Raw genomic sequence first — 15,552 nt, 5'->3', positions numbered from 1 at the left:
TAGACCTATAAAAACTGGAGATATAAAACTCTAATTTGAAATACATTGTTGATAATTTCGAATTTATACGAAAAATAAGCAACCGGTCGAATAAATCCTTAAAGTACTGGGGCAATTTTTATACTCTAAATTTATATTGTGCAATAAATGAAATTTCTTTTCAATAAAATGTCAAAAAATTTTCATATACGCTATGATAAATAAAAAAAGGAAATACTATTTCCGGTATTCTTATCAATACACAAAAAAAAGGGAAACTCGAAAATTACATTTTTTTCTGTGATAAAATTGGTAATAAATTGATCATTCATAATTGAAAATTTGTATTTTCCACCTCTGACATATTTTTATTTAAATGCTTTTTAATAACTAAAATAAAATAATTAATAGGTTAATTAATAAAATTATTTCTCTTCTATTTAAATATTTAATATAACAATTAAATGTATAAAATGATCTCGTTAAGAATATTTTTAAATACAAATTTTTTAATTCCCAATTGAGACTAAATAATAATTGAAGATATTGTGTAGATTTATATATATATATATTTTTTTTTTTAATTTTAAAAATATATTTTAAATAAATTGTTTAGGAATAAAGAAGCTATTTTGTGACTCAGTTGCTTCTAAACACTTTTCAAGGTCATATTAGATTTAGAATAGAGTGTAACTTTAAGTAGACCTTAAATAATGCTGTTAAGCAGATACCACATATTTGTTACAGAATTTCTTTTTTAAATTTAAGTGTTCAAATCAATAAAATCTTTAAAGTGTATATAAATTTTACATATATTTAGAAATGATCTTGCAAATAAAAAAAAAAAAATGTTTTTGATCGGCAAACAGAATAACAATTGATACTGTAAATGGATTTAATTGCTTGCATATTTATTAACTTTTGAAATATCCTCTCAAAATAAGATCTAATTATTATTATTTTTTAATTGTTTGCACGAGTAAAATAAATTTAATTACCGAAAAGACACAAAAACATATTGCCAAAGTTAACACAGTACACGAAACATAATCTCACAATATACATGTGCTATGAATTTATTTCTGGTGTGATGATAAAGCTAAAAATTTAGATGTATGTAGAAAACACGTGAAATAAATCATACTAAAAATCTGTATAACAATGTAAAAAAATTATTGATATATATAAAAAGTGCATAATATAAAATATACTTACTGTTTTAGAACAAATACCAGAAGCAGTGAGGAATAAATGATGCCTCTCCCATCTTCTTAAGTATTTCGAACTCAAAATTTTACTTAGAATTGTCCTAGTGTGATTCAAACGACAGATTTGAATATCACCTTCATGAATCAATTTGAATTTAGGACCAGTGGGACTACTCGGAAGAGATTTGTTAGGCGAACTGCAAGCCGAAATATAACTTCCAGTACATTCGCTGTTACCTTCGCTGGAAGAACTCGAATCTACCGAGTTATGTCTGGAATTCGTATCGGACGACATATTCAACGGATGAACGTTGTTGTGTCGAACTATACAACTTGGTCCCGCTTGATTCGGCGATAGAAGCACCTTATTATTAACTTGATGATCGATTTGCTCGTCGCATTTCGATGTTCTGTTATTATTATTGTTGTTGTTATTACGTTCAAAATATGCCATCTTTTTCCGAAACGGAAGTAGAATTGGAAGAATGGCAAAATTCATAGAAGTGATGCTGAGCCCGGAATTATCTTTCCGAACGGAGAAGATGATGAAGGATAAATATACAAACTCCAAGATGTTATCGATGTATGAATTTACTAAACGTCGATCCGGACAACTTTAAAATTGACATATTACACGACTCCACTCACCTCCCTATTGTTTTCGAGTGGATTCATAATTATTTTACCGTGTATTGTCGTTAATATGCACGGCCATGGTTTCGGAGCTCCGAAGACAACACACACTTCGCTTAGTATGCAACCAATAAAATGACTTGTAATTTCCTAAGCTTTCTTCGAAAGGCTTTGCATAACCAAATATTCTCTTCGGACTTATCAGCCGTCAGACTTCTGACATTCATAAGCGGAAGTGACGTCGTAGGTAAACAACCATAGCCATTACTTCCTTTAAAATATTTATTAATTATTACTAAATTTATAATATTATTTCTAAATTATTATTATTATTATTATATATAATAATAATTAGTATCACGTATGTATTATACTTACCAGATTTTTATCCGTAAATAATAATAATAATCGTATTAAATTCTTGTTTAAAATTTTTATAAAATTTTCTATAATTATTTTATACACGTTAATAAATTATTTATGGCTAAAGGTAAAAAATTAATTACGGATATTTTTAAGTATTTTCTTTAGTACTCTGTGACGTCAATCGAATAATGTGTGACGTGTTTTGTTTGTGGGAGAGGCATGTCTGTGGTTAGGTAACGTGTAGTTTGTCTTCGGTATTGAAAGTGGCTATATTTTATTCTATAAAATTTTTTTTGAATTGTAATCAATGTTTTCGCTTTGAAAAGATTAATGAGGTAATAAAATAAATCGTGACTATCAAAGAAACTATTGATTTACATCCGTGATGTCTCATGTTTTGCGACATTATCGCGAAACAAAGCCACACAATTGCTCTTATAAACGTATATAACCCTTTATAACAGTGAATCATCCTTAAAACAGTCTTCATTTGTCTGTTATTTCACTGTAACTGTTGTAATTATAAAAAAAAAAAAAACATAACATTTGCTATTTCCTTATGACTTCCAGAAAGCCAAACCATAATGGTTATCATTAATCGAGTCTTCTGTATATATCTTATCTTAAAAATTTTATAAATTTCCTGCTGCAAAGTCATTGAGTTCCTTTTGTGTAAATGAAAGTAAATTATCAAGTATTTTTCACCTACAAGTACTTAATATATTAACTTTTTCAGGTTAATATTACCTATGGTTCCAAAATGGCAGCTCATCTCTGATTCAAGGGAACAGAAGAAAGAAAACAGTGGGGATGCATGTTCTAACCTAATCTATTCTAATAATTTGGTTGGTAATAATTTTGGTAATTTATTAGAACAGGTTAAGTTAGGTGGTTAATGTTACCCTAGGTATCGAGATGGCGGCTCGTCTCCGATTCCAGAAAAACAGAAGCAGGGAACCAGTGGGGACGCACGTTCTAACCTAACCTAACCTATTTTAATAAATTATCATAATTATTAGAATAGGTTAGGTTAGGTTAGAACATGCATCCCCACTGTTTTCTTTCTTCTGTTCCCTTGAATCAGAGATGAGCTGCCATTTTGGAACCATAGGTAACATTAATCCTTTTGCATTAATGTAAGACAGAAATTCACTTCTGGAAATTTTTAAAATATTATTACTTTAACAAGAATTTTATGAAAAGAAAGTACAATAAACATATAAAATTTTCAACTGCTTTTGTAACAAAACACTTGAAATTTTTATATTTTTATTAGATTTTATATTCTTCAAAGTTAAAAAGTTTACTAAATGAATTTTATATGATATAAAAAGAAAATTATGACTTTTTTCTCTCTAAAATTTGGCAATTGCTCTGGACTCGCAGCCGGAACGATACTACTATTGTGTACGTCATTTTACAAGAATTGGAATCGTCGTCGTCGAATAAACATTTGAGATAATGATAATTCTGAAATTATACATTATGTATAACAGCAAAACAATTGTAATGTTAATGTTAAAGTTGTGATATGATTGATACAGAATTGCTAATCATTTACATTGCTAGCAAATCTTATAAGACAAATATGCATTTTTGTAACGATGGTATTGTAATAGTATTGTGATTTAATGTTGTAAACAAATTTCAAAGTTTATTCTTAGATTGTTGGATATATAAAATTGTGTTATTGATATATTTAAGATATATCTTTGACTACTTTTGAGGAGTTTCTGGTTTTTCTTTCCTGCTTGATGTGTTAAAAAGTATTCAGCAAGCACATAAATATTGCTAAATTTTCATACTCCCATTCAAAATAATTACATTAGAATATAATTTTATAAGTTTTAATGATTTTTTTAGTTGTTTATCTTAAGTCTTCATTAGAATACAGTGTATTTAGATTATATCACACATATTTAAGACTTGAATCATTTGAATATTTTTATAGTTAGCAATTAAATTAGCATTACGTCATATATAAATATAATTTTTAAACGTTTTTTTATCATTGTCGTCTTTTTTCGACGTTGGTGTTTAAATTAGTTAAAGTTGACATAAGTTTCTCTTCTTTCATGAAAATAAATTCCACTTTATGAGAGGCTATATTCATTGCAGACATTTAACTGTAATAGCTGATGGCATTATCCTTTTATAATTTGTAATGGTAAACTATAACTATGAAATAAAAAAACTAATAATCCAAATTTTGATTAAACCATTGCTAGAAATTGATTTTTGAATTAGAAATTAAAAATACACATTTTGTTTGTCATCAGTTTTCAATATAAGAAAGTATTTTTAAAAAGCTCATTTCAACTTAGTTTTTTTGTCTTTAGTTGAATAAACTTTAATGTAAATACAGAAATTTGTCTATTTTAATGTCTCACTAAATTTTTACTTAGTTACTACACTTTAATAAAAAATATTCTACTTGAAAATATTCTAGAAAAAAAAAAGAGAGAGAGAGAATTGGGTTAATATAACCCTTGGTGCCAAGATGGCGGCTCGTCTCTGATTCCGGTAAGGAAACAGTGGGACGCACGTTCTAACCTAACCTAAGCCTATTCTAATAATACCATAATTATTAGCAATCAAATTATTAGAATAGGTTAGGTTAGGTTAGAACGTGCGTCCCACTGTTTCCTTGCTGGAATCGGAGACGAGTTGCCATCTTGGCACCAAGGGTTACATTAACCGAGAATTGTTGTTTAAAGTTTTTAACTCTATACTTTAGTTTGCTTTTGAAATTTTTTTCATAACTTATGTGTCACTATATGTTAAAAAGAAACAATTTATTATTTTTAATAATAGATGATGAGTCAAGTAATATATATATACACATATATATAAAGAAAAAAAAAAGAACAAAAACATATTTAATAGTAAGTTGAGTGGAAATGATTTAATGAAACTGAATGAAATAAATGGATTGATTCATGCTCATCATTTATCATGATTTCAGTTCATAGTTATGGCATGATTATAACAATGACAAATAGGTACTATTTGTCATTGTTCCAGTTATAATATATAATTACACGGTACTTGATTAGAATTGAAAAACAAGTAACGTGAATCGGTTAAAAACCGATTAAGATGATGTTTCTATTACTGATCAGGAATATCGGATGTAAGGTTTTTTAAAAACATGTTATAACAGTTATATCTGTAATATTTATATTTTAAACTATATCCTTTAAATATTTAAAAATTATTTAATTTTTATGTAATGAAAAATAAATATTTATTCTGTAAATAAATAAATAAATAAACAACTTATCTAACGATTATTGTAGATAATATAAATTCAATTAGTTCATAAATGAACTTTAATATCTTTACTTTTGTGAATTAGTCACTTTTGATTTATGTAAGAAATGCATATTTTTTTTAACATTATAATTTGGAGGAAATTTAACTATAGTTGAAAATGATTTTTCAAATACAGTTTACTATATTTAATGTCAACTTAAAAATAATTTGATAATTAGAAATAGGTTTACAATTAAGATAGTTTTCATTAAATTTAATATTTATTTTTATATAAGTATACAAATATAATATAAGGAAATAAAAAAAGTTTATTAAATAATCTCCCATTTGTTTTATTAGGATTAATAAACCTTTATTAGACTTCAGTTTTATTTAACTTGAAATATATTCAGGAGTTAATGTGTTCCTGCCATCTGTGACAATATAAATGTAGATAAATTGTGACATTATGTACAGTATAGAATATAGATTCATATAGAGTTTAAGAATAATAATATAGTTCATTAATCATTTCTTCCATCCATTTAACTAATCAGTCTTTTCAAACAGATGGAATAGATTTGCTTGGAAAAACATGATAAAATACATAAAAATAAATTCTCTCTGCTATTAAATTTTTAATACCAGCAGATAATGTTATCTTGCTTGTGTCTTAGATCTGTAATATTTATTTTATATATTCTGTTTATATATGTATACATCATTTACATTGGTAAACTGCAATTAATTCTTTACACACAAAATGTATAAAGCTAGATTTGATATTCATACTACAGATTTGTTTAATTGATTTACATTTTCTTTTTCATTTTATCTTTTCTGGCAAAAGAGAAAACACCACACAAATAAAGCTCCTGTGAAAATGATGGAGGAGTTAATACAGTTGAAATCAAGGCTGTCAACATTAAGACGAGTTGGACAAAGTCAGATAAGGGGGAGGGGACAGGTTTAGCTTCAGTGGACATCGTTTCTTTCGTTAAATTTTAAACAGTTTATGCATTTTATAATATTTATTTCAAAATTTTTTGTATGTTTCATTTCTACTTATGGTGTCTAACATTCATAAAGTGATAAAAGTTTTAAGGGAGATCAAGTTTTGTAAGACATCCAAAGAGGGGAGGTGTTATGGAAACTTAGACAAGCTGGGACAAGAAGAAGGAAGTAAAAATTTCAAGAAAAATGCAGACATAATTTATGGATAACCTCTAAGGGTGTGTACTGACTTTAGGTAAATGTTACTTTGCCATCCCAATCGAAATTAAATAATGTTTTACAAAACACCTTTATACATTTTAAAACAAATACAGTTCAACCTTTCAATCTCGAATCTCATAGGAACAAGAAAAAAATTTGATATAGATTTGAGATGTATAGGTTCTTACACAGTAAGCAATAATAGGTTTGATTGGAGATATATACTGTATTAATAAAATATAATAGCAAGAACAGTCCATACCTGTATTAGGTATAAATAAGATATTTTTGACACGTCTTAGCAGCAACAGTTTGTTAATAGTTTCTGATACCTGACTTTTTCAGCCAATAAGATGCAAGCCAAACTCATAGCCAATCAGAGAAAAGCAGCATTAATTACAAATATGTACTATATTGGCAAGAGATGTTTCTCAACTACAATTTATGCTATCAAAATGTAGTTGTTGAGCTTTGAATTTGTAAATGACATTTAAGTCTATAATTTGAGATAGAGAGGTTTTGGGAGAAAATTATTTGAGATAAACATGGAAAATATATTGAATTTAGGTTGAAAATGCAGGAAAAAAGATAAATTTTTATATAAACATGTTTAAGATAGACTGGTTCAACTGTATTTATTGTATCAATTGTATTGCCTTTATTTTAAATTTGATATAGTAACTACAAATTCAAATGGTAGACAGTATATTTCACAATTTAAAATATGGAAGAAACCAAGTCATCTTAACTCTTCCTTCTTGTCTAATCACCAGCAAAAACAGTCCTTCCTTGCAGAGATGATCTTTTTATGCTGATGATTGAACAAGATGGAAGAGCGAAGACAACTTGGTTTCTTCCGTACTTTAAATTTGTGAAATATATCATCTGTCATTTTAATTTGTAATTATACATATATTTTAAAATGTTTTGGCTTATCACCAATGAATTTTTAAAACTTTTACATAATTTTGAAGAGATATAGTCTCAATAAAAAGATTGTCTGTGCAGGAAAAGACTATTTTTTGTTGGTGATTAGACAAGACAGAAGAGTGAAGACTACTTGATTTCTTCCATATTTTAAATTGATATAGTAATGTTATAAACAAAAAACGGAACATGGATCTATATACTCTTGTGTCAAAGTGTACCAGAGGAAGGTATGGTTGGGTCATTAGGTCACACAACTTGTTCTTAGGGATGGTGCAGCTCTGCTTTTCAATTCTTTAAAAGAGAAATGTAGACATAACTATAAATGAATACATATTTATTTGTTACCCACTGTCTGATAAATATAACATTAGTTTAAAAGCATTGCTATTTATTTGGGTTTCTTTATTTGGATAAGATATTTTATCCATTCAGATTTATACATTGAGTAGCATTTGTTGATACGTCAATCTGTTAAGGACTGTAATGACAGAAATCTGTAAAATTGAAAAGACGTTAAATTTTGTTTATTATTTATAATTCTATTTGTTGCCATAGCAACAATTTCAAATAATTAGAATAAGAATTCCGTTATCAGTTTTATTAAAGTAACCGTGCTATTGTTTAAATAATGAATGAAATAGACCGTCAAAAAGCAATTGTTGACAAGTGACTGGAAATCAGAAAAACCAAGACATTTTATAGCAAAAGAGCTACAAATTTCTCAAAGTACATTACAAACAAAAAAAAGTTATCATCTTTTGAATTTTACAGATTTTTATTGTTACAGTTCTCAATAAGTTGATGATCAGGATACTTTTATTTATGTATTTTTCAATTAGTTAAAAACTTTTTGCTAGTAATTGTATTACAGGAAGATTTTCCAGATCACTTTAAATTTGTTTTAACTATTTCCTATGGTTTCATCAATTAATATTTTAATTATTTATCATCTTTTAGATTGTATTTTAATTGTATATGAAAAAACTTTAATCATACATCTGCAATATACATTATCATATACAGTACATTAAAATCTGCTTTATTCAAGTTTACAAATTTACATTGAAAGTCTAATAAAGCAGAACTTTCTGCTGATTCCTACATATACGTTGGAATAATATAGTACCATACAAAGTTTCCATTATTATTTATTCTGTTTGAAATAATTTTAATTTTATCAAGAAATCTATATTACAATTTCTTCCCAATTAATCTATGCAAGTTAAAGCATTCCTTTAACTTACACTACTGTTGAAGGTGCATTGATTAATTCAGCAGTTCAAGTACAGTGGCTAGTTTATCCTTATTGTAGTTTTTAGATAATATTAAAACTGTTTCAAAGTATATTATTTAAATTGTATTATCTGACTTTTGTACACACACGAAACTAAAAATCAATTATAAGGTGGTCGTGGAGTGTTTAAAAATAAAGAAAAATCATGCATATAATATATTTTGTACATCTGATTTAAAAATTATAGATTTTATATTGACTGTAAATAGTTGAAAAAATTTTAGTTTAATTTAGAATATTTAATGATAAACCATAGCTTTCTGTGGGGAAGGATGTGTATTGATATATAAGGATAAGAGTATGCTCATGCAAAAATCCACTAATGCCATTACAAAATGCAAGCACTGAAAAATGAAAATAAAGGACAAATTTTACCCTTTCTTGTTTCAAAGGACAAGGACATTTAACCAAAATAAAGGATTGTCTTTTAAAATACAGGATGTTTGGCAACCCTAAGTGTGAGGTTTGGAATTTGCAATTCATATTCCTATTTCAGATTTTATTGAATGCAAATGTTATTGGCTGTTCCATCTTCCTCTTGAATAAAAATCATCTACTACCTTGAGTACTATAAATGCGGTATTATTGTGTTTTATTGATGTGAAGCATTAGTGAAGCCTCTTCTATGTGGCTTACAGAATTGCATTCGTTCTCAAAATTTGATCAATCAATTTTGATTAATCTTTGCCATTTTCCATTAATTATGATGAATTCAAAGATGTAATAAAATTTGGAGGTCTATGACTGTTTTTCGGATACAGTGGGGTCGAAGTAGCAGCGTCCATGCTTCTTGAGAGAATTAAGTGTGCCTAATGGAATTTAGGGGGCAAAAATTAAAAAGAAAAAAAAGCATTGTAAACACCTAACAGAAAATGGGTTCAAAAAATGAATAAAACACAAGAACAAAGCAATTGGCATGGATTACTTTGTTCTTGGATCTCCTTTCCATCTCAGCAAGTACAAGGATCATCTCTCTGTGCCCAGTCAGTGCAAGGATTACATCTTATATAGACGGCAGATATGATGATCACTTTATTTGTGGCAGCAAGTGTAAGGAATACCTCTTCATGGCTGGAAACAAGGATAGCCTCTTTCTAGCTTTATCACAATATGACAAAGTTGTGTGATGTCCTAGTTAAAAAATATGGAGTATCAACTTAAAAACTGATTAACATAACTTAGATTCAAGACTTTTATTTATTTATCACTATGAAGAATGATACTTCTCTTGTGATATTCAACTTCATAATGTAAACTGAAGATCATTGACACTAAAAACAAATTTTCAAGGAGTCCAACAGATCATTAAATGAAACGTTGTTTGGGATATTAATTTCCATTATCAGATTCCACTGTTACACAGATTAAATTTTTATATCTTAGTCTAAGTCTCCCATATACAGTTTGTCTTCCAGTTGTGAAAACTAGCTGTAATACAAATGCTATTTTACATTTCTTTATTATGATATTGAAGCAAATAAGTTGTCATAACCATTTGTCTGACTTGTTCTTATAATTTCATAACATCATTTATATAGTTTTGATAAAATTAAAGAAAATTTAAAGCTGTTCGGAACTCAATTTGATTAGTTTTTGTCAACTGTTTTTGTTTTGCAAAAAGACGTCCACTTGATTCCTATAAGCCATTATAAAAAAACAAATAATTAATAAAAAATAAATTCATTAGCTTATAACAACTCCAAAACTGATTCCTTCAATATTGTGTATCTTTTTTTAATAAGTTGTTATAGTAGAGGTGGTTTAAATGTTTCTTCTTTTAATTTACATCAATTGCTTACCATATTAACTTAAAAAGTTTAATTGTGATATGTTTGGAATATAAATAGATCAGGATTTTCTTTATAATAAATTATACTATAATGTTTTCATCATTTTTTACAGCTCTGGATTTTAAAGAAACTATCTGATGCGAGATGTGTTCGGGTGAAACAGTGAAAATTTGTTTTAACCTTTTGACTGATGATTCTTCTTTGTGTTTGGTAGATTACACCAGTTTAATAAGTCATTATTACAAAGAAGTTCTAGTAGACAATAATAATCCAAAAATGATAGTGTTTTATCCATGTTCCTAGCAGATAAAAATGCTCTACGTTAAATTATGAATTGTGTGTGCGCTAGGAATACAGATGTTTGAAATATGTTCAGATCCTAATTGCATTTGTTTTGTTGAATGTTCAACTTTGGAACTGATGATAATGAAGAGTTTAAAGAAGTTTAATATGAAAATGTTGTAATTTAAGGACTATAAATCCTGAAAATGAAGCATAAGGGTGCAACTATGCAGACACAAGTGAGCAAGAATATGCGGCGAGAAGAGACAAGACACGATAAATATCAAAATCTGTCAGATATGTGCGAGAACCAGAAATTCGCTCTCGCCAGCGTTATTTCTCGCTTCTCGCTTGTGCATGGTTTTCCTTTGCGAAAACTAAATCGCTCGCAACCTCTCGCTCGCTCTAAATTTGCGTCTGCATAGTCACACCCTAAGGCTTCATTTTCAGATTTTATAGTTCAAAAGTGCATTATATAAATGAGGTATTTAAATATTTTGGAATAGAGCAGTCTTATTTGATGGTAGTGAGTTGAGAGTTGGCAGTGATTGATTATAGAATGATCAAGTCATATTTAACAAAAATATTTAAAAAAGATCACTGTAAAGGTACCACACAACACTCTCCAGGGCTCAGGATTGAATCTGGGCAGAGATTTTTTGTGGATGATTTACCTGGATGTGTTGAGCCCTGTCTTGCCATTGGAATATCCCCATTATGGATCTGGTTGAATACATGATTGGTATGATTGAAAAGTTCCCTTAGTACCCACTTAGTGATAAAAGTGAAAAGAAAAAAATAGTTAAAATATAAGCATTAGAGTTGTAAAATATCAATATTTTTAGAAGAGTTCTTTAATCTTATACTTTTAATGACACACCTAAAGAGTGGAAACTAATGAAAAGATGTATGTTTTAGATCTGTGATTTGTTAAAGAAACACCAACTGTGGTATTAAACCAGTCTTAATTAATATATTTGAATTTTATATTATTGGCTTTTACAGTCACAGATTAAGTTAACACCAATGACCTAGAAACTTAAAGCCATATAACATCAAGGCCAACTGGAGGTAAATTTAAATGAAAGAAAAATTAGAACGTTGTGAGAAACCTATTATTTCTATTTTTAGAAAACCATTTTTTTAATATCAAATGTTTAGGATATATGCCAAGAATGAGGTTTCCAGATTTTAGTAAATGCAGGCAAGTATTGGTAGTTCAACAACAAAATTTTTTGTCGTATAAAAAAATATATATTAATTAATAATAAATTTTTTCACTTGAATATAATTTTAGTATAATTTATTTGAACAAAGCAGTAATATTAGTTATTTAATAATGTAATATTTAATGATGATGATTAAATATAAATATTTAATGTATTTTTAACATCATTAGATTTAATTTTTTTAATAGCTCTTCTAGCATATGACAAAGAAGCACAGGTAAAATGAAAATTGGGCTAATTTAGTTCTTCTGTTTTCAGTGTTCTGTCGTTATACTATGTGATTTTCATTTATTTACATCAGCAAACACTAATACTAATCTTCAGTCTGCAATCCATTTGAATAAAATGGACTGCAGACTGAATAGAAGCATACCTAAAAGAAATTAACTTTGCAAAAAGTCCAACTTAAGAACAGTAAAAAGTAATATGCAATGCAGGAAGGCTTTGAGGCATTGTTAATTGTCCCATTCTAGCTGGTTTGCCTGCTGTTTGGCTTTGCAGAGTGCTGTTAGTTTTAGTGTGTAGAGTTTCTTACATTGGTCATCCAACCATGGTGGCATAGGTTTTGTAGGACTACTAGTAGATGACTAGTGAATTTGCCCACTGCTGTGTAGAGCAATGTTTCTAAATCATTGTAATGCTTACAGTAGAGTCTCATTTTCCATTGGATAAATTCTGCTATACATTTCCAATTGGTATATGGTTTTTGTCAACAGGTAGTCCATGAGTAGTAGTGTGTTGTTGTTGATATTATCATCAGAATGAAGAGTGATTGCTGCCTAGAGTGTCTTCTATCACTTTCCATGTCATCTTATGTAGTAAGTATACTTGGAGAGCAAAGAAATACATCCAGTGCTGACTGTGGCTAACCCCAAAAGTATGTTATTTCATCATTATCAGTAAGCTGTTTGATTTCTAGTACCAGTTCTCTAGAGCTCTACTAGCTATGTTTGGCTTTATCTTGCTTAAACCCCATAAAGGGTGATGAGCATTGAAATCATCAGATATGATAAAAATGGATGGCAGCATGAGCTCCAGATTTTGTAAGTATTTGGTTTTCCATGAAGAACACAGACATTAATCAGAGTCCCTCATGTATTTTGTTGATCATGGAGGATATTGAGCTACAGCTGTTGTAGGCATTTAGATGGTAACATGCTACATTGCATAGTAGTCTTTGGCTACTATTAAGATGCCCCTGCTTGTTTGGTATGTCTTCTCATGTTGGGAGATTGTGAATTTTGGGAAGTGAAAGTCCTGTGTTGAAGCCAAATCTCGTATATTAGTAGAATGTCTGCTGTTTGTATGAGAGCATAACTGATTAATTAGTTCTTGTTCATGTCAAGTCATCTCACTTTCCATTGGATGAGTCTGAAGGTCAATGATTTAGTAATATTTTGCTGATTTCTGGGATTGTGTTTGATGTTATCTTGTAGAGAGAAGTTTGTGATATCCTTTGGTGGTGTGATGTTGCTTTCTGAGAGATAGTCCATTGCTTCCTGGGTGGTGCTGATTGCTGGTTCTCCTGACTTGTCAATTTGGAGTCAGATGTATGCTGTTGGTTGGCACATTGTGCGGTGCCAGATTCATTGAATCTAGCATGTTTGGCTGATCAGCTACTGGTTATCTTCAGTCATTGCGATGGCAGTTGGAACAAAGTGAGAGAAGACTGTAGGTCTGGTGCAGTGGTTAATATGGGCTTGCTTTCCCCTCATGTACACATGATGTAAAGCACCTAATTCTGCTATCAGATGGTTTTTTCCTGTATTGATTGAGTGATTTTTGAGACACTGATATCATCAACATATATAAACATCCCAAAGTCCAATGTATTAATAATAAACCAAATGACTCTTTGGTTTATTATTAATGTATTGTGTTATTATTTGTAATTATATTAATACATTAATATAATTACAAATAATAAATCAAGCAACTCTTTGCTTCCAGACATGCATCTGGAAGAAAAGAGCTGCTTGGAGGTCTGAGTTGTGTAACTGGACAGTGCATCACATGTAAGCGGAGGTTACACATCAACTCTTGTTCCAGGCCAATTCTTTTCATCCACACTGGAAAGGGAATGGGGCAAAATACTTGTCATTAACATTCCTCAAGTTTGCAATACTCTGAGATTTCAGTGATGTCTTGCCAGTCTGTTGACAGGTCCCTGAGAGGGTTTTTTTGGTCTCTTGTTTCCCATTTGTGGGGTCTAAATCCTTCTTTCCCTCAAGCAAAGAAAAGACACTGAAATGACTTTCCTCCACTTGTCTTCCAGGTAGGCACATCAAGTAGCTGTCTAGTAAACCAACTCTATCTGTTCATGAAGGAGAAGGCACAAAACAAAAGAATTTAAAAACAGAATAAATCCCCCACTGAGATATAACTGTATTTCCTCTGAACTCTATTGTTAAAGAAAAAGTACATCATACTGTTTCTTTAACAATAGAGTTGTGCCAGTCATCTATCTAACGCCTATCAGGGGAAAATTTTTAAATTGAAATAACATGACTTCTGGTTTGCATCAGAAGTTCATATATAGTTAATCAAGACCTCTTGCCTCTAAGGTTTCCATGTCTGGTCTCTTCTTTTGTATATCTATCTCTGTTCTCAAGATTAAAAGACAGACAGATGGACAACAGTGGAATTTATAGGTAACCTACAATTTTTTCAAATTGCAGCCCATTAATGTCAATGTTTTGATGTGTATGATGGACCCAGTAAGATGAGTGTTGAGATTGATTTGACAAGTTTGAGAGGATTGGTAGTATTTTGGATGCCATAACATAATGAGCAACCATCAGTGAGAACATCGAAATTGGTGGAGGAAGTTTAGCAAATTTTGTTGCGAAGTCCAAGAAAGAGTTTGCATAAAGTTTCATTGCAGATGTCTCAGTATGTCATACACAATTGTACATAAATTTTACTGAAGTGATTTTCATCTTATCCTTACAAAATGCAGCTCATACTCATCACCAAGTAACATGGAATTTTGCTATTAGGTTGCAATATGTCAAGAAGAATCAAACATATTGTGCTATAATCTCCAAGGATTGATGAACATTCACTAGCAGTAATTTGTTCTTTGCCATTGTTATTTATAAAGTTATTGTTTTGTTCAATGGTAACATGTTTAAAAAAATTACTCTGTATATACTGCAGTATAATCGAGTATGATTTTCTTCAATTATAAAATATAGTTTTCAGGAGAATGGTCAAACATATGGAAGACAATTATTATTACATAATCGATTGACAATATTATTTCAATTGTAAAATAATACAATAATACATATAAAGTAGACGTTCAGTTTAACGACTACCATAATTGGGGGAGAAGAGATGTCTAGTTTTGCCAAAAATCCATTAAATTG

The 15,552-nt window shown here is 29.4% G+C and overlaps 1 protein-coding gene across 1 annotated transcript in view; it reads right to left on the bottom strand.

Moving 5' to 3' along the window:
* The window catches only part of LOC136971598 (C-Maf-inducing protein-like), a 52,021-nt gene extending 49,966 nt beyond the window's left edge, over positions 1-2,055 (bottom strand). The window contains exon 1 of the mRNA XM_067266064.1: positions 1,195-2,055. Within this exon, the coding sequence (XP_067122165.1) occupies positions 1,195-1,686 (492 nt within the window). The 5' untranslated portion in view covers positions 1,687-2,055. The remainder of the gene's footprint in view (positions 1-1,194) is intronic.
* Positions 2,056-15,552: the final 13,497 nt, after the last annotated feature.

This window comes from Centruroides vittatus, unplaced genomic scaffold (genome assembly GCF_030686945.1).
Source record: "Centruroides vittatus isolate TY-2023 unplaced genomic scaffold, ASM3068694v2 contig_2634, whole genome shotgun sequence".
Classification (NCBI taxonomy): Eukaryota; Metazoa; Arthropoda; class Arachnida; order Scorpiones; family Buthidae; genus Centruroides; species Centruroides vittatus.
The sequence above is the reverse complement of the archived record's forward strand: the minus strand, read 5'-3'. Positions and strand labels throughout refer to the sequence as shown.